This window comes from Mastomys coucha, unplaced genomic scaffold (genome assembly GCF_008632895.1).
Source record: "Mastomys coucha isolate ucsf_1 unplaced genomic scaffold, UCSF_Mcou_1 pScaffold23, whole genome shotgun sequence".
Taxonomy (NCBI): domain Eukaryota; kingdom Metazoa; phylum Chordata; class Mammalia; order Rodentia; family Muridae; genus Mastomys; species Mastomys coucha.
The window spans coordinates 48,754,635-48,775,931 of record NW_022196906.1 but is presented as its reverse complement, the minus strand read 5'-3'; the positions used below and the strand labels follow the sequence as shown (position 1 = coordinate 48,775,931).

Genomic DNA, 21,297 nt, shown 5'->3' with positions numbered 1-21,297 from the left:
GTGCCTTTAGGAAGGAGGAAATACTGAGGGGTCTGTGCCATTGCACACCCTTAAGACATTAAGCTGGCTGTGCTGGGGGCTAAGCCACCAGCACTCCCCTTTGGTTGTTCTGCAGCTGCACAGAGGCTGCCAAGGATACAGATGAAGGGTTTAGCCTTCCTCAGGGAAAGCACTTTGGTGGGACAACACTGCAAAGGTCGTCAACAGATAATCATTGAGACCACAAAGCACAAGGTGTGGGGTAACAGGCAAATGGCTTTATTGGCTTATTGTTTAAAATGGGCTTGTTATCACAAGGCTTGGGAAGTTCAGAAAACTTCCAAAGGAGATGCTCAAACAAACCCCTTTCTAACCAGTCAAGGGGGAAAAACAGTAGGCCCTAGACTGGCTCTGCAGCTTTTGAGTCCAGCCTACTCAGTATGAACCAGGCATGCTGGGCTTACCGCAAGCCACACATGTGCTTTTACTATCTAAGAGTTCTAGTCTAGATTCAGAAATGTTACTAGCAGACCTGAGCTCGTACCCTCAGTGACTCTGCCAAGGGAGGAAGGGGAGAAAAACCACAGACTAGAGATGGGCCAGACACCCACCTTCTTGGCCTTTGTTAGGAACCAAGTGTGGCTCTCTGGGCCTCCTGTGGGAATGAACCATGGCAAAGCCACTAAGAAGCACAAAAGGTCAATGTGGTACTGGCATCTCCAGTCCTACAAGTACAAATGAACAGATTCCATATGCAGACTAGAGGAGATTGAACTTAAAACATTTAAATATAAATCAAGCTTAATTTAACAACTAGAAGAGAAACAAGAAAACCCAAAAGATACTCAGCAATGGAGACTGCTGAACACATACACAGGACACCCCAAACATGAGGCTATTAAAGCGATGCCATTTTCATTGTGCCAAGTTTTACATTCATCATGTAGTAGTCCAACCAGGCCATGCCACACCGCACCATCACGCTGTCTGGCATTGTACACCAGTGCGGGGCCCATCGTCATCCTCCTCATAGGCCTCCCTGTGCTGGCGCCAGCTCTGCTCGTTGGGATTGAACTCCTTCAACTCCACCTGATCCATGTCATCTGTGATCCTCACCTTCTGCCGAGGGGGAAGCAGAGCCTCCAGCTGAGGAAGCTTCTCTTGAGAAAGCCACTGTTTTTCAGGGAAGACTACCTGCAGAGGTGAGCACAAAGGGAGATGGGCTTTCTTTGCTTTCTGTCAAGGTAGTGGATGGTATGTCTCAGAGTAGAGTGCACTTACTAAGAACTGTATGATCAGCATCCCCTTCTCCAGAGGGGCTTTGTAGATGGGCATTCCCTCGTTGCGGACACACTTCAGGTCCCCATGCTTTATCACCTCACCTGCCACAAAGAAGGTTGATTTATGAAACAGGAAGATGAGGGGAGCCTAGAGAGGTTAAGCCTCCCTCTAAGAAGAGCTAAGGTGGGCTCTAGTGGCCTTGCAGTGCAGGGCAGAGAATGCAGTCCTATCCCTGTTAGGCATTAAGCAGAGGCTAGGACAGGAGACTCTGGCCCACATAAGGGAAGCAGCAAGCACACTGAGACCTCTATTATAATGTAGAATGGTTTAAAGTCAGGACACTCTGCCTGGCTTCAAACGGGGCCAGTACCTGCCTATGTCTTCTGGTGATTATGGATGTCCCTAGCACAAAACAAAATGACTGTTGCTCACAGATTCAGACAGAGTGTAGGAAGGGATTCACAGGCGTCTCCCAGTTAATCCCACCCCCCATCAGCTTCCTGAGGGGGGGCATCCCCGGTGGGTGCTTACTCTACTTAAGCTGATGCATTAGGATATTCCCTGTACCACATGCTCTGCCTTGTCCGAATTGGCAAGCTCTCTAAAGGTATCTTGGGAAATGAATACCTGGGGCACTTAAGACTCTCCTCCAAGGCTTAAAAGGGTTATCTTTTGCTACACTGGGGAGAGATTAGGGACAAAAGTGTATCTGGAAAGCACTCCCTTCGGTCTTGAGAATGGACAAAGGCTGGGCTGCTGTAGCTCCAGGTCCAGAGGCTGTCAAGTATGCACAAGCTCCTGTGTGCAGTCTGCAGTCCCACAGAACATAGGAAGATGTGGACGGGACAGAGGAGACTAAGGGCCGACTTAGTCAGCAGTTCCTCTCCAGGGAACACAGCATACTACACAGAAGGTGAACCGTCTTTCACAGAAACTTAAGTCCATCCGGGGCTTTAAAAAGTCAGTATGCCAGTGCACTCTTATCCAGGGGCTCTTCATTCCTCATGGACGAAGAGTGTTGGGATGACAGCCTAGCTGACAGGCCCAGGCTGCTGGGCTTCTTGTGTTGTTAGTGGACTTGTTTGGAAATACCCTTTCTGTCTCTGTGTCGTCAGGTGCCTCTTCTGCTGTTCCCCAGCCCAGCTCCCCAGGCTACCTCAGACTTGCTGGGATTGGGAACCCGGAGGCCAAGAGTGGAAAAGCATAGGGGAGAAGAGAGAAAGCCCTACACATCTCTGCCAAAGGCAGCTCCCTCTGCTTTCAACACCCACACACAATTCCTCAAGAGTTAAGTGGTTCTGGCAAGGCAGGTAGCTCAACGATAAAGGAGAGGGAGAGAAAAGGAAAAGGAAAGGAAAGGGTGTGCGCATGCACGCACACATGCACACACCAGATAGCAGGAAGAAATCCCAGCAGGGAGTGGGTTTCTAAGGATTTCTTTTCCTTCTCTCTGGGGCTTCTTCCTCATGAACCCCACTTCTGTCTTTGACTCCCAGATTCCCCAAGGCTGGGGTCAGGGAAGGTAGCGAGAGTGCTCCAGCTGAAACAGGCCCCTGCCCCAGGGAATTCTGCCAGGATGACCTGACCTCATTATCTACCCTTAGCCAAGGATGGGCTTTTCCAAAGTCACACAAATGCTGCCACTCCTAACTCAGAAAGGCTAGGATCTGGGATACGAGTGTTTGGGGACCGAGACACACCACCAGGCGTGTATATTTTTATCTCTACAACTTGAAATATGTTTTTCTGCCGGGCAGTGGTGGCGCACGCCTTTAATCCCAGCACTTGGGAGGCAGAGGCAGGTGGATTTCTGAGTTCGAGGCCAGCGTGGGCTACAGAGTGAGTTCCAGGACAGCCAGGGCTATACAGAGAAACCTGTCTCCAAAAATCAAAAAAAAAAGAAAAAAAAAGAAAAAAGAAAAAGAAAAAAGAAAGAAATATGTTTTTCTGTGACAGTCTCCTTTTTATGGCTTGATCTGCTTGCTCAAGCTCCACAAGCTGAGATTACAGGCCCGTACTAGTATACCTGGTTCATATGGTGCTAGGGACTGAACCCACAACTTAGTGAGTGCTAAGCAGTCTACATCTACAAACACACACACACAAATTGCCACTAAAGTAGCATCTTGCTTTATAGAGCAGGGTGGCTTCAAGCTTGTAAATCTCTGGTTTCAGCCTACTGAGTGCTGGTATTACGTGCATACACACACCATCATGCACAGCTGTAAATTTGAAATTTAAATTTTTTTAAAGATTTATTTATTATTATAATTAAGTACACTGTAGCTGTCTTCAGATGCACTAGAAGAGGGCATCAGATCTCATTATAGGTGGTTGTAAGCCACCATGTGGTTGCTGGGATTTGAACTCATGACCTTTGGAAGAGCAGTCAGTGCTCTTACCCGCTGAGCCATCTCTCCAGCCCGAAATTTAAATTTTTAAAATCACCATAAACTGGTCAGTTTAGAAATGCAGTCTTGTTTGCTATCATCTCCAGCAAAGGAGAAATGAGAAAGAATCAGAGAAGACTGGAAAGAGAAGAGCGGACAGGAAGGGGAAATGGGCAGCGGCAGGAGAGGTCCTGGATGTTAGCTACAGTTACGGGTGCTCACCTGACCATAGGACTTCAGTGCTGCAGGCTAACCAGCCAGTTACCCACCTCCCGACCCTTACCATAGGTAAACCCTGCCTGTGTTGAGATCCCAGGACACGTATGCCTTAGCTTCTTCCACACTCTGCAGACATCTTGACTGTGCACAACTGCCTTTGTCACTTGTCCAGCCTGTGCCTCAGTCCCTTCTAGCCAGGTGCTCTAAAGCCCTTATGGACTCATGACTTCTGTAAACATCAGCCTTCCTGGATGCTGAGAACCTAGTGACTGTGCTGGTGCTGAGAGACTAGACCCGGGATCCTGGGAAACCCTTTTCAGCCCCAGTGGCAGCTCCTATCGGGGTGTGTGGCGGTTCCTGTGGAAGCCCCTCGACAAGCTCTCAGCTGGTGTCTTTTTTTTTCCCTCTTCAGGGAAATCCTATTTCAAAATGTTTTCATGTAACAGCTCAGAGAACAGAGGCACATACAAAGACTCAGACAGCAAAGGTCTGTCCTCAGCTGCATTCCACTACTCAAATGTTTACATTTTTAAGCTTAGCTGGAAGACCCCAGATAAAATTTCAGGCTCAAAAGATTCTTACTTGAGAGCCTAGAAGGATCTTAGAGAAATTCATCATATTTTCTAGTCACAGGTGGTAATCTCACAAGCAGGGCTAAGGAGTTGGCACAGCAGGTCTAGGCCTTACTGTGCAGACCTGATATCTGACCTATGTGCTATCTCTAGAGCCCAAGATACAGAGAGTAGACTCGACTCTAAAGTTGTCCTCTCACTCCAGCACAGTAAAGTATAAGAATTAAATTTAGGGCTGAAGAGATGGTATGGCAATTAAGGATAGGTCCTGTTCTTGCAGCTCAGGACCAGAGAAAGAGGTCAGTTCCCAGCACCCATGTCAGATGACTCACAACTGCCTGGAACTCCAGCTCCACAAAGAGCCTCTAGCCCTCCAAGGGTACATTTGCACAAGTGCACACACCCACACAAGGACACATGCACATATGCATAATTAAAAATAAAGTTTATCTTTAAAAGAATGAGATGATGTCCTTATTCAGAGTATCCATGAAAGCCAGCCACTATGCACAATCTGTTAGTGGGACACTCGGAACCCGGAGGTGGCACTTACCTGACTTAGACGAAATGATAAGGACTCGATCATCCAGCGTTTTTATTGTCTTCTTGAAGCCACAAAGAGCTTCAGAGAGCTGAATTTTCATTTTCATTATCAAATCATGGCCTCGTCTCTGAAAGACACTATGATCCTTCTGATCAAGCACAATTATGACATCACCAGGCTCCAGCTCAGGCTCCTGATCTCCTTCTCCATGAAACAGTATCTTTTGCCCATCCTTCATACCTATGGAACATCACCCTTCTGATTAGCCGCCTCTCACAGCCAGAGCTCAGAGCTTCTGAAGGAACAGAAATGTGGGGGGTTCTTAACTCACAAGCCCTCCGAGCTTCCCGTGGACAGTGTTGGAGGAGTAGCTAGGATAGTCACCAAGCAAAGCTTCAGTTCCAACCCAGGCGTTGGATCAACCGCCATGAGGGAGAAGGAAAGACGATCCCACATCCAATCACATCACACTCCTCAGCCCCCAGGGCTGGAGTGCTACACTACGGGCACACACTGTGAGGCCACCACCCACTTCCTGGTCCGCATGGGACATGGCTCTACAACTTGAAGGGGGGACTTGTGGAAGTGCCTAGTATTCTTAAGATGTTGGTTTACAGACATAAGGTTAAAGGCATTATCCCAGGAAATCTTTTAGCAGGTGACGGTTTGGGTTTTGGTCTTACCTGATCTCAACATATTTGTTGGATCAGAAAGTCAAAGAAAGAATCAGGATTTTTCTGGAAAAACGGAAGGGGCAGAAATGGGCCTTAAGATAACAGGACCAGACAAAACAGCAAGGGAAGGCACTGCATCTGGGAGAATCTGGAGCAGCGCAGGGGAGGCAGGGAAGTGGAGGGCTAGCGTACAGGTCCAAAAACCTTAAAAGCTATGGAAGCCAATGAGCAATAAAAGCCATTGGGAAAAATACTTCAGAAGATTGCCAAGGGATGCATTGAAAAGGACGGGTAAGGGCAGCTGAACACGCTCAAGGGTCAAGACTTTCAGAGCATCAGGAAAACCTCTAAGAGATTTTCTGTGACCTCATTGATCCTCCTCAGGCCAGGTAATAAGAAGATGACCTGAAAAGCAGCGTTTGCCTTGTAAACATGCTGCCACACTTAGCCACGTCCCTGACACCTAACCCTGTGTGTGTCATGATTAGCAGAGTGGGCCCCTGCAGCACTAAGTGCTCTGGCTCACCTTTCTCCACGTGCACCTCGATAATCTTCTTCTCTCGGGTAACCTTGGCACCGCTACAGTTCTCGCAGCGGTCCTTGGGGTTGATGCGCTCGCCCTGGCCCTTGCACTCGATGCACACAGTCTGGATCTGCTGTACCATGCCCGGCCCAATCTGCTGGATATGGATCTGCATCCCCCGCCCCTTGCAGAGAGGGCACTTCTCCACAGACCCCTTTTTCCCACCGATGCCTGTGGAGGTGGGAGACAAGCAGAAGAGCTGTGTTCCTCTCAGCAGGGAGCTGTCTATCCCACTGGGCACTGTGCTAAGCATCCTATACTTATTCAAACAGTGTGGGGGTGTTTGCAAGAGAATAATCAGGCAGACCATATCCAGATGTTGACATCTAATCCAGGGTGCTAACACCCATGCCATAGCTGCACAACAGTCTGGGACTGTAGGGAACTACAGGACATAAGCCTTGTCAGTGCAGGCCACCATACACATCAGCTAGTTCTCTGTGTGACAACATGGGTCGTAGGGTCACCAGATTTCACTTTCCTTAAAAACTCAAATTTTTCACGTTAAGTAAGGGCTTACTGGGACACTGGCACATTTAACTCTGCCAACCCCTACATTAGAACTGTCCAGATTTTGAAACTTTTAGAATAAATGCCAACATACTGAATGGATGTCCAGCCCAGAAAAATAAAAACATTTAGACAAACAGATATGGCTTCAGGGTTCCCTGCTTACAAACCCTGCTTGACACCCTCATTTGACAAGATCAGTTATTTTTCTCTGAGCTAGGAAACAAGCAGAAATGAGTATCTGACCTCCAAGAGGCATTCCAATATTAGTTTTTACCTTCACATTTCTCACAAATTATATTTTTCTGGAGGGCCAGTTTCTTAGTGATTCCGTTATATAAGTCTTCCAGAGTTACTGACAACTGGTGTACAACATTCTTGCCTGTCAAGGGACAAAGAGCCATTTAGTGCAACTCGCCAGACCACTGCCATGCGCTCGCTCTACCCCAAGACTCTTCTGAGGCCCGGACACTAGAGTTGGGTGAGAGCCCGCCCTACCCCACAGGAAGTAATGCATCATCAAACCAACCCATCCTACTAGTCCCTGCCAAGATGGAGAGCTAACTCCTGTCTACCTATGAGCTGGTTATCCGGTCATTTAGAGAACGCAACAAAAAGACTGTCCATTTTCATTTTCTGAGGACACAGAAAGAAAAGTCAGTTAAGCAACAAAACTAATTCTTCCACAGGACACCCTTTCCTCAGAGATAAAGGATGGCAGTTCATTGCACCTCTTGCTTGAACACCAAGCCTTTTGCTTAGCAAGCTCTTCTGTAGTACACGGCCAGGCAGCAGTGCTTTTCTCTGACCAAATCTCTTATCTGCATTCAGAATGGAGGGGAAGAGTTGGCCCTTAGGATGCAGTCTGGCTGAATTGGCACTGTGCCTGCCCCCGGGGAACCAGCACAGCAGCACTTCCCTGTTGCCTGGGCATTCTAGCAGTCACTGAGACAACCTGTTTTTTGACTGTCAACTCTGAGAGATGACTCAATTAAGGGTATGAAGCTTTTCATTTTAGAGTAGCTAGAGAACTGGGCAAGAGAATACCCAAAGTTTTAATCACTTTAGCACCGCCAAGCGCATGAGTAGGCGGGACACCAGGAGGGACTTTTCTCTCATAAACACTTGGTGGTTTTCAGTACATTGTGTGCACAGAATTGACAGCCATGCTTCTTAAAGCTCAAAGCCAATTATAAAGTGAGAACAAATACATTTATCCAGGGGCTCTCACCTGACCAAAGACACACTTCTTAAAACTAATGAGTGTATTTTTCCAGTCTAGCAATGTAGTTAAGCTTGGCTGTCTATATGGTTTTAGGATCCAAAGTAGATTTTCTGCAGTAAGCTGGCAGGGGAGGGGCTATCAGGAGAGACAGACAATTCAGCCCCACAGCAGCCAGCCCGCAGGCCTGTTGGCAGGAGGTGGGGGGTAAAGAAGTGAGGCTGAGGACAGCTCCTGGCCAGGTGTGTTCCCCTAGTGTCGAGTTCAGGGAGGTAGAAGCAGGAAGATTACAGGTTCAAGACTACCCCTCAGCTACATAGGGAATCTGGAGACAGCCTAGGACACATTAAACTGACTCAAAATAGGAGGCAGGAGCAGGAAGAGGGTAAGGGGCACATGAACCCCAGGTTGTGTGTGCGTTGTGTGTGTGTGTGTATGGGGGTGTCATTTACCTCCTAGGACTGAAGCTGCTAGCCAGAATGGATTCTGAGAAGGTCATTCATTTTACAAATATTTTAAAACAGAGGTCAACTCTGTTTCTCAGAATATCTGATGTTGGCTGGGGATGAGGCCACCTGAACATGGCAGTGTCCTGACCAGAATAATGAGAGAGCTTGCAGGCCCTGGCCCAGATTGGGGCCCAAGAGTTGGGTAGATGGGTAAAGAGGGGAGGGAAGAGGAGCACTCTTGATAGATTTGCTAAGCACTGAAATGTCTGTTATGTCTCTTTGAACGCTTCAGTGTCTGGTCTTATGACAGGGGATGAATGTGACATTATTCGTTTTGAGACTGGGCATCACTATCCAGCTCAGGCTGGCCTAGAACTCAGTCATACTCCTGTTCTGCTCTCCTGGGTGCTAGTATTACATGTGTTCCTCAATTCTGTCTACAATCCCATCTGTCCCTTTTTATATGGGGCATTGGAAAGGTGTCAGATAATTAAATATACAAGAGATTCCAACAGCCTGCACACTAATACAATTTAAACTATTCCCAACTTCCACACTTTTAATTCCTGCAGCACAGATACTATAAACCTTGCTTACATTTCTTTACAAGCATTTATAGGCTGGAAAGATGGCTCAGAGGGTAAGGGCATTTACTGCCAAGCCTGACAACCTGAGTTCAAGCTATAGAACCTACAGGACAGAAGACAGAACCAACTCTTGCAAGTTGCCTTTTGACCTACACACACCTATACACACACCTATACACACTTACACACACATACATGCACACACATCTATATACACCTACACACATACCTACACCCCCACACCTACACCCCACACACACCTACACCCCCCACACGCAAATAGAAAAAAGATTAATTTAAACCATTTACCTCTTCTCTCTCTAGTCATCCGTCCTCCACCACCAAAGAACATGTCAAAGATATCCATGGGTGAAGAGAAGCTGGGGCTACCTGATCCCCCTTCTTTAATTGCCTGTTCTCCACCTTGGTCATAGATGTCTCTTTTCTTTGGATCTGAAAGTACTTCATATGCCTGGGATATAAGCTTAAACTTTGGAGAGAAAGTGAGAGAGAGAGAGAGAGAGAGAGAGAGAGAGATTAAAAATGAGTCCCAGAGAGGTTTACAATATTTTCCCATAAGCAAGCCTACCTCCAAATGTAATCACAAGCCACTCCCTCCAGCTGGTAAGCTGTTAAGTCTATATTTGCTGCCAAAGGACAAACATTATGAGGAACTTTGCTATGGAGATATTTCAAGAACAAGGCTGGAAAGTAGAGGGAAAGAGAAAGCTCATCGCCACTTGGCAGCACCAGCCAGAAGACACCAGTAGGAGAAGGAGACCCGAAGGCTCCATCTACAAGGGCTGCAGCCCAGGGCTCCAGGTGTTACCATGGTTTCTAGCTACAGGAATCACTTTACTAGATTACAAGTGTGAAATCCAACCACAGCAGCAGCCTGTTAGCATCCTTGGCATGCCAGATACTATGTAGCTGTGCTGCCCTCCTAGCTCTGCCTAGCCTAGCATCTCCCCCTTACAGCAACTCCAGCCTCACCCATCAACAAATCCTGGTGGTGCTTACTCTCCATCTCTATCTCTGGAACTCTGACAGACCAGGTGTGGCATGCCTTCCAAAAATTTACCACCAGAATCCAATTGTAAGAAAAGAACTAGAAAACCCAATCTGAGAGGGGCATTCTGTAAGTCTAAACAGGAAAACGGAGCATAGAGGCTCACCCTATGAGTGACTATGCACAGGTAAAAATGGTTATAGAGGGTGTTCCTGGAACAAGTGGTAAAGTGTTAACTGTTTCCAATGGAAAGTCATACATTTGCTAACTACTGGGGTTACTTGTTCCTAGGGAGAGCAAGCTACAGTACTTAACTGCACATTCCTTACAAAAGCTCTAGCAATAGGGAAACAATGTGACAACTCATCTGTAATTGTTGAGGCCCGGTGGAGGACCTTTCTCAGCACGCTGTTAAGTATATGGACCTATCTAAAATAAGACAAAGCACTAAAACCTGTAACTCTGTCCTTGCCATCTAGGAACCTCTTCATTCCTGCGTTTGGCCCATTCTGCACCAAGCCTGAGAACTGTGACCCTCCCCAGCCACCATCCTAACTGTTACCTATAACCCAACTCTGCCCTCCTCTTCTCTTTGGTCCCCAGTATTTGTGTTTTGGAAAGGTCTCACTTTGTAGCATAGTCTGGCCTAGAACTTACTATGTCACCCAGGTGGACCTCAAACTCACAACAATCCTCCCGCCTCCATCTTCTAAACTCCTGATCTCAATTCTGCTCTAGTCCACACAGCCTCCTAGCTCTCTCCGAATACCGTAACGTGTGCCCCGGGGCTCCCTATGGCAAACACAGGTCTTCAAGCTTCTGCTCAAAGCCTCCTTTCCCAGGGAGCCTAAATCCCTCATGTCCCATCTTTAAAACTACAAGCCTACCCACAGGTCTCCCAGCCCCTTTCAAGGGCTGCTGTGTTGTTATGATTCACGCTATTGCCCACTGCAAGACAAGCCCCTGAAGAAGGGCTGCCAGCTTGTAAGACCAAGGGTGTCTTTGAGCCTACGACTGTGTCCGCAGTCTGGACAACACTTGGCAACTATCTGTTAAATGAACAGCTCAGTTCTGGAAGTCCAGATAAGAATAAATGAGGTTGGCTCTTGGCCTGCCCAAGGCTAATCTTTACTGAGAAGGACAGAGGTATAAACTATCCTGCATGACTTCTTAGAACCTACGGGGGGAAAAATAAATACCACAAAGACACAGACACAGAAACTGACAGAGATGTTAAGTCACCTCGTGTTCCACAGATTTCTGACCAAGACCTAATAAGCAGGAGCAACAAATAGGCATCAGCCAAAAAAATACAGGATTAAAAAGTTGTAATTAAGCCTTTTATTCATATGTATGTGGGTATACACACATGTTCATGGAGGCACCATGGAGGCCAGAAGAGGACATATGGATCCCTGTGGCTGGAGTTACAGGGTGTGAGCCGCCTGACACAGGGGCTAGGAACTGAACTTTGGTCCTCTGCAAGAGCAGTAAGTGCTCTTAGCCTCTGAGGCATCTCTGCAGCCCCTGGGAGTGAGTATTAAAAACCCTTCATGGGGAGGGGAGGCTGACAAGCTCCTGCCATGCTGACCTAAGTTCAGAGCCCCAGAACACATGAAAAAGCTTATGTGGTACGAGCTTTTGTAATCCTACAGTGTGGGAGGAGGAGACACAAGAGGGGTTGCCTGGAAGCTCTGGGGCCAACTAGCTCAGAGTACACAGCACAGTAACAGAAACAAAAGATGCCCAGGTTTTCAAAACAAGGCAAGTATCAATTCCAAGGGCTGTCTCAGCTCCACACAGATGCCATGGCATGCACCTACCTACTCTCCAACACACACAAAGCCATCAGCACCATACACACAGCCACTTATATTCTGAGTTAACTCCCATAATATTTTTTCAAGGATGTGAGGATTGCACACTACCATTGCTTTTTTCAGTAAAACAAAAACATAAAAAACACACCACCAACCGGAGACACGGGGATTAAATACATAGTTTGGAAGACCAGAAAGTTAAGTAGGCTAGGCTGCCACCAGGGGCTTCCGGGTTCTTTGAAGGTAAGCATGCCCAAGCAGGCTCACTAAAACACTCACCAAACACCCTGAATGCCCCAAGGAGGCCTGGATTTAACAGATGAACTGAAGAACAGAAAAAACTGCCTTGTCACTTGAGTGATTCAATTATAGGCCAGACCTGATGGGACAGGGGCTCCAAATGCGTGTAACAGGTCCTCCTACCTCTGGGGACCTGTTCACTCTGGGGTCTAATTTAGCTCCTTGGAAGACCTCCTTTCTTCCCAGTTGGGATAGGGTTCTATGATCTTTGCCACAGACCTTTCATGGAAAGACTGTTCAGCTGAGAAATGGCTCTGAGGACCACACAGCAACCTTGAGAAGTGCTTATGATAAAGTTCTAAGAAGGAAAATCTCCAGGTTTAAAGCTCATTCCTGTAATCTCTACACTCAAGGAAGCTGAGGCAGGGTGGGTTGCCAAAAAGTCCACCTGGACTCCTGGATACTTTGTAACAAAGCAAAAACAAAAACAAAAGTATGGACCTGGAGAGACACTGTGTTGGCACTTCCTCTGTATTCTAAACTTCAGTCCTTTTCTTTGAGACAGAGTTTCACGAATCCAAGACTGCTCACGAATTTACTATGAAGCCCAAAATATCCTTGAACTTCAGATCCACTTGCTTTTATCTCCCAAGTGCTACAATTGCAGGCATGTCCCATTATGCCTGTCTTGCATGGCATGGGGACCAAACCTAGCACTTTGCATGCTAGGTAGTAAGTACTATAACAACTGAGCTACATCCCCAGCCCATAGTCTGAAACTTTCTGCATTGTTACAGTCTGCTAAGACTATTATCTTGAACACCTGTTACTCAAACTAAAATTTATAGTGAAATTAGCCAAAAGACCAAATGCATCTGGATGAATGATCTGCTATCATGGCCCCTAAAAGGGACAACTCCTGCTGACCTGCCACTCTGGGTCTTTCAGAAAACCAACTGAAGCTACAACAAGCACAGACTTCATGTAGGGTAGAATGGCTGACAACAAACACAGGCTGCCCACTGCTTAGCAACACAGGACAACAGAGCAGAAAACAAAGACCAACACTGATGGTGTCTCAGCTGTCCCAGGTCTCAGCTGTCCCAGGATTCGGTGGAAACGAATCACTCAACCTAGTTTTAAGACATTAATAATACGTGACAAACTTAGGTGGAAAAAAAAGAAAAACAAATTCCCACCTGTAGCATACATGGTATTCCAAAACTACATACAAATTCTCACAAAACCCTAGAAAAGCCTGCATGGTGTGCCCAGCATGTTTCAGGACCAGAAGAGAAGCTGTTTGGAGTGTGAATGAATGAGCGACAGCTCTCTGGGGAATTCTATAGCAGTTTCCACAAACTGTACCTCGGTCTCCTAGTCCCCTCAGATTTGCAATCCACATTCCTCTCCCCCCCCCCCCCCCCCCCCCCCCCCCCCCCCCCCCGCCCCAGTCCCTTTCACTGTGCCCTCCCTCCCACTTCTGAGAGTTCTCTTGCTTACACACGGAATGAAAGAATGAAAGCTCATTTCTTCTGACCTCATTACTCGGCCAGCCAACAAACATTTTAACATCTATATGGCACGGTTAGAATCATCTATGCCCTTAAGTGGAACAGGCATCAGACCACTAAGGGTAAGATAAGGTTGAAGGCTAGTTGGTCAGTCTGTGGTCAGGAGTGACCTCTGCCAAGATGGCTTAGTAAAAAACTCAAGAAAATGGGTCACCCCTTCATGGAAAGCAGGGAGGGAAGTGTATTTCTGACAGTGGGTACACACTGCCCTCCTCCCAGCAAAGAAAGAGGGACCTGCCGCATCTTACTTTGTAAAAGAATTATTTATGTGATTCTACCTTGGGTACCTGGCTATAAACATTAGTTTAAAAGAAGGGCAAATAACCTGCCCAGGCAGCTGTGTAGGTGGTGAAAGCTACATACTATGTGAAGAGAGCAACTATAATTTGCTTTTAAAGCTTGATCACAGCAAAAGCACTCTCATGTCAGATGGTAAACAAACAGCAGGGACGGCCTCTTGGTGACTGTGATGTGGCCTGCTGAAACAGAAGGCAACTGGGAAGCCTTGAGGCTCTCCTTAAAGAATTGCCTGAAAGATGGAGAGATGGAGGGATGGAGAGATAGCTGCTCTTTCAGAGGACCAAGGTTCGATCCCTAGCACCAATACAGTGGTTAACAACCATCTGTAACTTCAGTTCCAGTGGATTCAACACCTCCTTCTGGCCTCCATGGGCACCAGGCAGGCATGTGGTACACAAAGATAAATCCAGGCAAAACATCTTTACACACAGAAATACCAAAAAAGAAGGTCAGCGATTCGTAACTGAACAGAGGGAACATGTCTGTGAATCACCAGCACAATGCAGAAAGCTAGTGACTTTAAAAGCTACAGTAAGCCACCTAAATATAGACGAGAAGGGACACAAATGGGTATAATGGTCTTACAGGGAGGCATTTTAAACTTGTGACAGCCACATTCGGCACATGTGGCTAAATATAAATATTCTATCATTGCCGTCACCAGCCAACCTTCCTTCAGCAGTTTGCCTGTTCCAGCTTGGAATTACTAATGCAGACAGGTATTTTGATCCGAGAGTCATTTCCACAGATCTAAATGCTAGACAGGGTGATCCAGGTGTGACTGTTATGAGCTCCCACCATGGCACTGGCTCCCCAGGCTCATCTGGGACAAGCAAAGTGTTTTGTTTTGGTTGGTTGGTTTGCTTTGGGGTTTGTTTTGTTTTCTTAAACGGCAAGAAGTGAAGAAAGAAACAGGGTAGCTAGCCAGCTCCCTTTGCAATGGCTGGCACTTTGAGTCGCCTATTCAGGTGGGCCTTGTCCTCTTTGGGAACAAAATGAAGAAAGCCTTATTTCTGTAAACAGGATGAAAAGGGTTCAAATTAGGACACCAATATGCAGAGCACTTCAGCCTATTATCTGTCTGTACTTATGGTCAACTGTGGGTCATTTGTCACAGGAAACCTGGAGTTCTCACTATAAACAGATGTGTCAGGTTACAGACTTCTGCACCCCTGTTTAATAACGACAACAAAAAAAGTGACGATTCCGTGTCTGAAAACTTATCAGTCAGGAGGTGGCCCTCACAGATCATATCAGTCCCTGTCAAGAGGGACTCTGGGTTTGCCTAAGGTACAAGTCAGATCACAGGAACTCATCCCTAGGGCTTATGCAACACGCGGAACATAAACACAATATTTCGCTGTGGGGGGTGGGGGGTGCCCACCAAGCACATTGCTTCTGACCACCGGTGCCTGGGCTTTTGGATAGCCGGCGTCCTCTCCCACTGGAATGCCAGGGTTACCTCTGAGAATTGGGCTCTCATAGGTCAGTCCCGGAGCCCCGTCAGCGTCCTCACAGCCTGGAGGCAGGGGCTCCAGAAACACTTGTAGAGTGAAGGGAGGCACGGATGGCTGCAGGGACTGGCGCCCCGCACCTAGCCTTACTAAGTGCCCCCGACTGACTGCGCCCCGCGGGCCTCCCTCCGGCTGGCGCGGCGCCTGGAGAGAGCCTCTGCGCCGCCTTCAATAATTCACAGCCCTGATCCTCCCGTGACCCCGACGCCCCGCGGGGCCCCGCACCTTCTCGCCCTCATCCGGGTTCTTGTCCGGGTGGTACTTGAGCGCCAGCTTCCTATAGGCCTTCTTGATCTCCTCCGGGGACGCGCTGGGCTTCACTCCCAGGATGTCATAGTACTGGGTCTCCTTCACCATCTTGTCTCTGCGGGGTGGGGCGGGCGAAGCGGGTCAGCGCGTCCCCGACGCCCCCGGGCCCCCCGGCCCGCGCCCCCGCCGGGCTGCGCGTCACCGTCTCGGTCGCGGCCGCTGCCCGGGGCTCCGTCCCGAGCGTGCGCCCGGGACCCGCTTGCGCTCCCGGCACCGCCACACTCGAGCCACCGGCGCCTCCGCCGCCGGCTTTTATCCGGCGCCGGCGGAAGGTTCCGCCAGGAGGCGTGACGCCACAAAGACCCAGAACGTTCGCGGAGGTTCCGGCGGCTCCGGGACTCCGTTCTCCGGCCGCCGGCCCAGGCGCGCGCGCTCACCCGTTCTCCTCGGAGGTCTGCTCCTCCGGCTGGCCGTCCGACTCCCCGGAGCTCCAGTTCTGACTGCCGCCACGGGCCATGTTGGGGTGTTCGGGGGTGGGGGGCTTCGACGTGGAGGTCTCGGGCTTCGTGGTGGAGGGTGTCCGCTGCCTATTGTCACGCCGCCCCGAGGCCGGCCCTTTACCCTTGCGTGGGTCCGCGGGGTTGGACCGCTCTAGGATCCGCTGGCCTGCAGGAGGGCCTCGTGTGCGCGAACTCTGGGCGGAGGAGAGCTTGGACTGGGAGATCAGCGTCCGCGCGGGCCCCACCCGGCCTCTGCCTCGGGGTGTGGCCCCCTTCTGTTCGGTCACTGCGGGGCTGTGCTCCGGGGTCTGCCTCGGATTGTTGCATTTTTGAAGGTGTTGGAGTGGATGGCTGCCTTCTGTGGTGGTGTCGAGATCCTGCGGTGGCTGGTTCCCTCTAGGCATCTTGAAGGCTGGGTGACCCTTAGCCTTTGAAGATGTGAACAGCGGCCTTCAGGTGGCCTGAGTTTGGACACTGGCCTCTCTACTGCCCACAGCTGGAAACCTCATAAGTACCCCAAGGGTGAGGAGTGACGTCTCCCAGCTGTGAGCAGTGATGACGTCTGTCACCTGTGAACAGTGACATATTCCCAAGTCTTTCAAGGATGGGCAGTGATCTATCTTTTTTCTCAGGAGTGGGAATCCTCCCCCCTCCCCCATACATATCTGTGCACAATGGGGCCGAGGCAGAGCCATTGGACCACTATTGCAGCTCTAACGGGCACTGAAGCGCACAAGACCAGGCGGTCCAATCTTCTACTTCTCTAGGCTGCTTTCAACAGCTGCCATGATTAAGACTACTCAAAAAATGTGGGTGTGGACTGCTGCTGCAGTGCTATCAGAGAACTGCAGACCCTTCTGGCCTACTTAGGCTCCTGTTGATGCAACACTTTATTCATGAGAGGAAGCCACTCTGCCCAGCTTCCTGGAGTCCACTGACCTGGGTTTTGATCGGGAGGCTGAAACTCCTCTTTCATGTACGCAATAGGGATACAAACGACTTAATACCCATGAGAAATTAAGCCAAGCCAACATGATGATTCACCTTCTGGATCTTGCTCCTATAGAGCAGTCACACTGGGGCAGATTCAGAACTGGTGGTCAGGAAATTGTGATCCCATTCCTGTATCTTCTCTCCATGAATCTCTGCCTCCGGGCTTCTTTCTCCACTACTGGGACATGTTCACTGTCAAGTTGCCTGCCTTTCTCTCAGGACATCTGTAAGGATCAAAGAGAATGACAGCTATAAAGCCTCCTAACAAGAACCCGGCTTGCCCTTAGAGATCACTTAGAAACATTTTTTTCTCTCCCCCCCCCCGTTTTGTTATTGATGTTGCCTTTGAAACAAGGTCTTCAACATAGCTTTGACTAACTCAGGATCCTCCTGCCCCAGGCTCCCAAATGCTGGGATTATAGACATGAGGCATTACACTTAGTTCATCTGAAAACTTCTAAATCTCCAGGCTACATCCCAATCACTGCAGAGCTTCCAAGTAGAGTGCAGGCACCCTGTCAAGTGGGTCTAGTGTTGGAGGTAGAGCTGAGAACACAGCACAGCTTCACAGTTTTACCCAGATTCAGTTCTGTGGAGCAGTGAAGGAAGGCTCAGGTGTGGTTAGAACCTAGAAACAGAATTCCCAGTTTATTAGCTAGTTAAACTTCTGTTCTTAGCCTTCCAACTGTTGGGGTTACAGGTGTGCACTGCTGTGTGTTACCCAGCACATTATTTCTGACTGATGGGTTTTCTTTCCTTTTTTGGACAAGGTATTCTTGACTGTCCGAGAACTCACTATATAGACCTTGGACTTCCAAGTGCTATATTTAAAGGCTTGGATTTTTTTTTTTTTTAAAAAAAAACTTTACATCTTAGCTAAACACGGATAAAAACTTGCCCTTCCCCGACCTTTATACTGTTTCCTCTGAGCATTTTCCAGTCTAAGTCTGTAAAGGCTGTATCTCTAAGATGACCTTCGCCTCCCTTAAAATCCCAAGAACTGACTGTTCTAGACCACATCTGAGATTAGGGCCTCTGGCTCCAAGTCTGCTTTAGAGGGTAGAATCTTGACTGATGACTGCCAGCTCACAGTGCACACAGTAGTAGCCAGTCTTGTTTACACCAACCATGCCTTTAAAATGTCTTCCTTCCAGGACCATGTGGAAACTCTTCCTGTCCCTCTCCCTCTGCCCTCATCCTTCTGTAAAAGTCTAGAGCCTTGAATACAAGTAGAAGTTGAAATCTGTTCATATGGGACTCTTGGCAAAATTGATTATTGACCAAAATCTGTCCTCAATAGTTCTATAAGCGCTAGCTTTGTTTCTCTTGTTTTTGTTTGTCTTTGTCTTTCAATGCCAAGAATGACAATGAACACGCTGATCCTTCTGCCTCCACATCTGTCTTTGACAAAGACTTTGATGACCTGAATTGAGGATTTGAGGCTGCACGTACATCTCTTATCAGTTATGTGTTTATCTTCATGGTTGCCACCCCTCCCCCAAATCTTTATTGCAGATGCCATTCGTTTTCCAGTCTCAGTGAACAATGTTGTTTCCTTAGAGATAATAAACATGATAGTACGGGCTTGTGAGTATAAAGGGAGCTTGGTGGTACTTAAATGAGTGCAATTTGGGGAATGTGGGCCCATTCCACTACTATATTTTCCAGATGGGGAAACTTTAAGTAACTGGTACAACTGGAAGGCACAGTATGGGCCTTGTTGCCCATTCCTGGTACTAGATTATTTTTGACTGGGGCAGAAGGAGAATCAAATCAAGGATGGTAGTAACTTTAACCCAGGGAATCTGGCTTGAGTTCTCCATAGAGTCCTCTGACAAGGAAGAGCCACATCTGATTGGGAAGAGAGACAGGAATGACTTCACAGAGAAGGGGCAAAGGTCAGACACCAAGGAGTTGAAGTACCTCGAGTGGAGGTGGAGGGAGAAGAGTTATGCTAGACAAATGCAGAGAGCTTAGAGAGCTCAGAGAAAGGCTATGAGATAAGAACAGATCCATGGTGGGGCAGTGGGGGTGTGTGCCTTTAATCCCAGCACTTGGGAGGCAGAAGCAGGTGGATTTCTGAGTTTGAGGCCAGCCTGGTCTACAGAGTGAGCTCCAGGACAGCCAGGGCTACACAGAGAAACCCTGTCTCGAAAAACAAAAACAAAACAAAACAAAAAGAACAGATTTCTGGATGCCTTGGAGAGGACATTGCTTCTCCACTGATGGGCTCTGGGGAACACAGGCATTCTGGGAGGAACAGTGGCCATGGGAGTTGGGTGTGCCCCCTCATGGAGAGGGCAGACCTGGACAGACAGGTTTGAGTGGTTGGCCCAGAGAAACTGTGGAGAAAGGGAGAGAGGGCCAAGGAGAGACCTCGGGGAGCAGTTGCCTGGAGGAAATGGAAAGAGAAAGAATAGCCATTGGCCATTGATGAGGCAGAGACCATCCCTCCCCTAGAAAATGGAAAGGAGCTAAAGCCACAAGGATCAGAGCAGCAAGAAAGGACAGAGAGGACCAAGCCAGCCCTCCAGAGCCCAGCCCACAAAACAGTTGCCATCCAAACCCTTGCTTCATTCTGTGTGGAGAAGCCCTGCCTCTCGCTGGCTGTGTGACTCTGAGCGAGTGGTTACATCTCTCCCTGAGCCACAGCATTCTCTCTTTATAAAATGAGAGGAGCACCTAGTTCAACCAGGCAGACAACTCCCTGTAATCCCAGCTACTCATGTGGCCTAGAATCCTGCATGCTACTCTACAGGAGTGTGGAGAAGGCCAACCTGGACAACTTAGTGCATCCATATCTCCAAAAGTGAGAAGAGGACTTGGGCTGTAACATGTGCAAGCACAAGGACCTGGATTTGATTCCTAGCACCCACATCAAAGCTGGGCATGACAACAGCAGCTAGTAATCCTAGCACTAAGGAGGCAGAGACAGGAGGATCCCTGGGGCATGCTGGCCAGACAGTCTAATTAGCAAACTTCCAGGTTCAAATGAGACCTTGTCTCAAAAAATCAGGTGGCAAGTGATGGTGGGAGACACTTTACCAACCTCTAGTCCATCACCATCAATAAGAAAAAGAGGGCTGAAGGGGTGGTAAAGTGTTTGGCTTGCATTCATGATGTCCTGGGTTTAATCCTCAGCATTAACCATAGATGAAGGGAAAAGGAGCATGGGGGAGGGAATAGAAGAGGAAGGAGGAAGAGAGGAAAAGGGAAAAGGAAAGGAAGTCTGAAAGGGGAGCGAAAAGGACATGGGGGTGGGGAGGATGGGAGAGGCTGTTTCTAAGGCTGTTGGGAATAGAATGGAGAATGTATAAAGGGATCAAGTGATTTGGATGTACTTGCTTTGGGATGTTGCCTGGATCCTCGAGTTGCCCATAGACTAGCAATGCCTGATAATCTGGGTGACCCAGGGGGCTGCACACCATAGAAAATTTAAAGGACTCATTGAAAGAACTTATCACCCACTGTCATTTTGCTTGAACAGGCTTAGCCCACGTGTCCTCTGATGTTTCTGTGGGTTATAGATCCTGGTCTCTGAAAGTCCACTTCCTTTTGGAAGCTGGCCTTCACCCAAAGTTGATGTCACCTTTATTTGGGGATACAGAACTATGAAAGTGATGGTGTGACATCCAAGTGTTTGTGACACCTTTTGTGTCCCAGCTATAGAAGGTGTAGGACACAGTGGGGAGCTGGCACCATCTTTTCCCTCACAGAGGGCAAGAATACATTGGAGGTGAAGGCTTACCATGTGCGAGATGAGGGTAGGGAAGGAAGACTATTCTCCTGTGTTCTGGGTAGTCAAGAGGTGTCCTGGTGTTGATAGATCCTGCAGGGCTGGTGAGGCAAGTGCCAGGGAAGACTGAAGGGCCTAGGTGGGAAGGCTTGGCTTCAAAGGAACAGAAAGGGACCACTATCTCTGGAACAGAGATGAAGTGGGGATATAAACCTTTGTTTTGGAGTTGTACTTGTTGAGAACTGAGAATCCCCTAAAAGGTTTTAAGGGTGAAATTGTTTCATAGTTAGTCCATAAAATTTACTTTGTTGCTGTTTATTTTTTGTTTTTTTTGTTTTTTGTTTTGTTTTGT

General features: G+C 48.3%; 1 protein-coding gene across 4 annotated transcripts; it reads right to left on the bottom strand.

The window, feature by feature from the left end:
• Positions 1 to 237: 237 nt before the first annotated feature.
• On the bottom strand, positions 238 to 17,805 carry Dnaja4 (DnaJ heat shock protein family (Hsp40) member A4). Of its 4 annotated transcripts, XM_031343211.1 has the most exons (11): positions 17,646 to 17,805; positions 17,261 to 17,433; positions 16,154 to 16,785; positions 15,693 to 15,831; positions 9,320 to 9,500; positions 7,030 to 7,134; positions 6,186 to 6,413; positions 5,226 to 5,280; positions 4,995 to 5,122; positions 1,261 to 1,361; positions 238 to 1,173 (listed from the first exon to the last, which is right to left on the bottom strand). In XM_031343211.1, exons 3-11 carry the CDS (start codon positions 16,618 to 16,620, stop codon positions 958 to 960), a joined length of 1,620 nt encoding a protein of 539 aa, XP_031199071.1. In that variant the 5' UTR covers positions 16,621 to 16,785; positions 17,261 to 17,433; positions 17,646 to 17,805; the 3' UTR covers positions 238 to 957. The 4 variants fall into 4 exon arrangements, with proteins under 4 accessions (XP_031199071.1, XP_031199070.1, XP_031199069.1 ...); XM_031343210.1 differs by lacking the exon at positions 5,226 to 5,280 and having other exon boundaries at positions 4,995 to 5,225; positions 16,154 to 16,644; XM_031343209.1 differs by lacking the exon at positions 5,226 to 5,280 and having other exon boundaries at positions 4,995 to 5,225; positions 17,646 to 17,804.
• Between the last annotated feature and the right edge of the window lie 3,492 nt (positions 17,806 to 21,297).

Bases quoted from the DNA above. Each gene is read 5' to 3' on its own strand.
- Dnaja4 (XM_031343210.1), bottom strand. From the start codon at position 16,620: ATGCCTAGAGGGAACCAGCCACCGCAGGATCTCGACACCACCACAGAA. The intron at 15,832-16,153 runs GTGAGCGCGCGC...CCCACCCCGCAG, and splicing joins CAGACCTCCGAGGAGAACGG to AGACAAGATGGTGAAGGAGA. The intron at 1,174-1,260 runs GTAAGTGCACTC...TCACCTCTGCAG, and splicing joins TGCTGATCATACAGTTCTTA to GTAGTCTTCCCTGAAAAACA.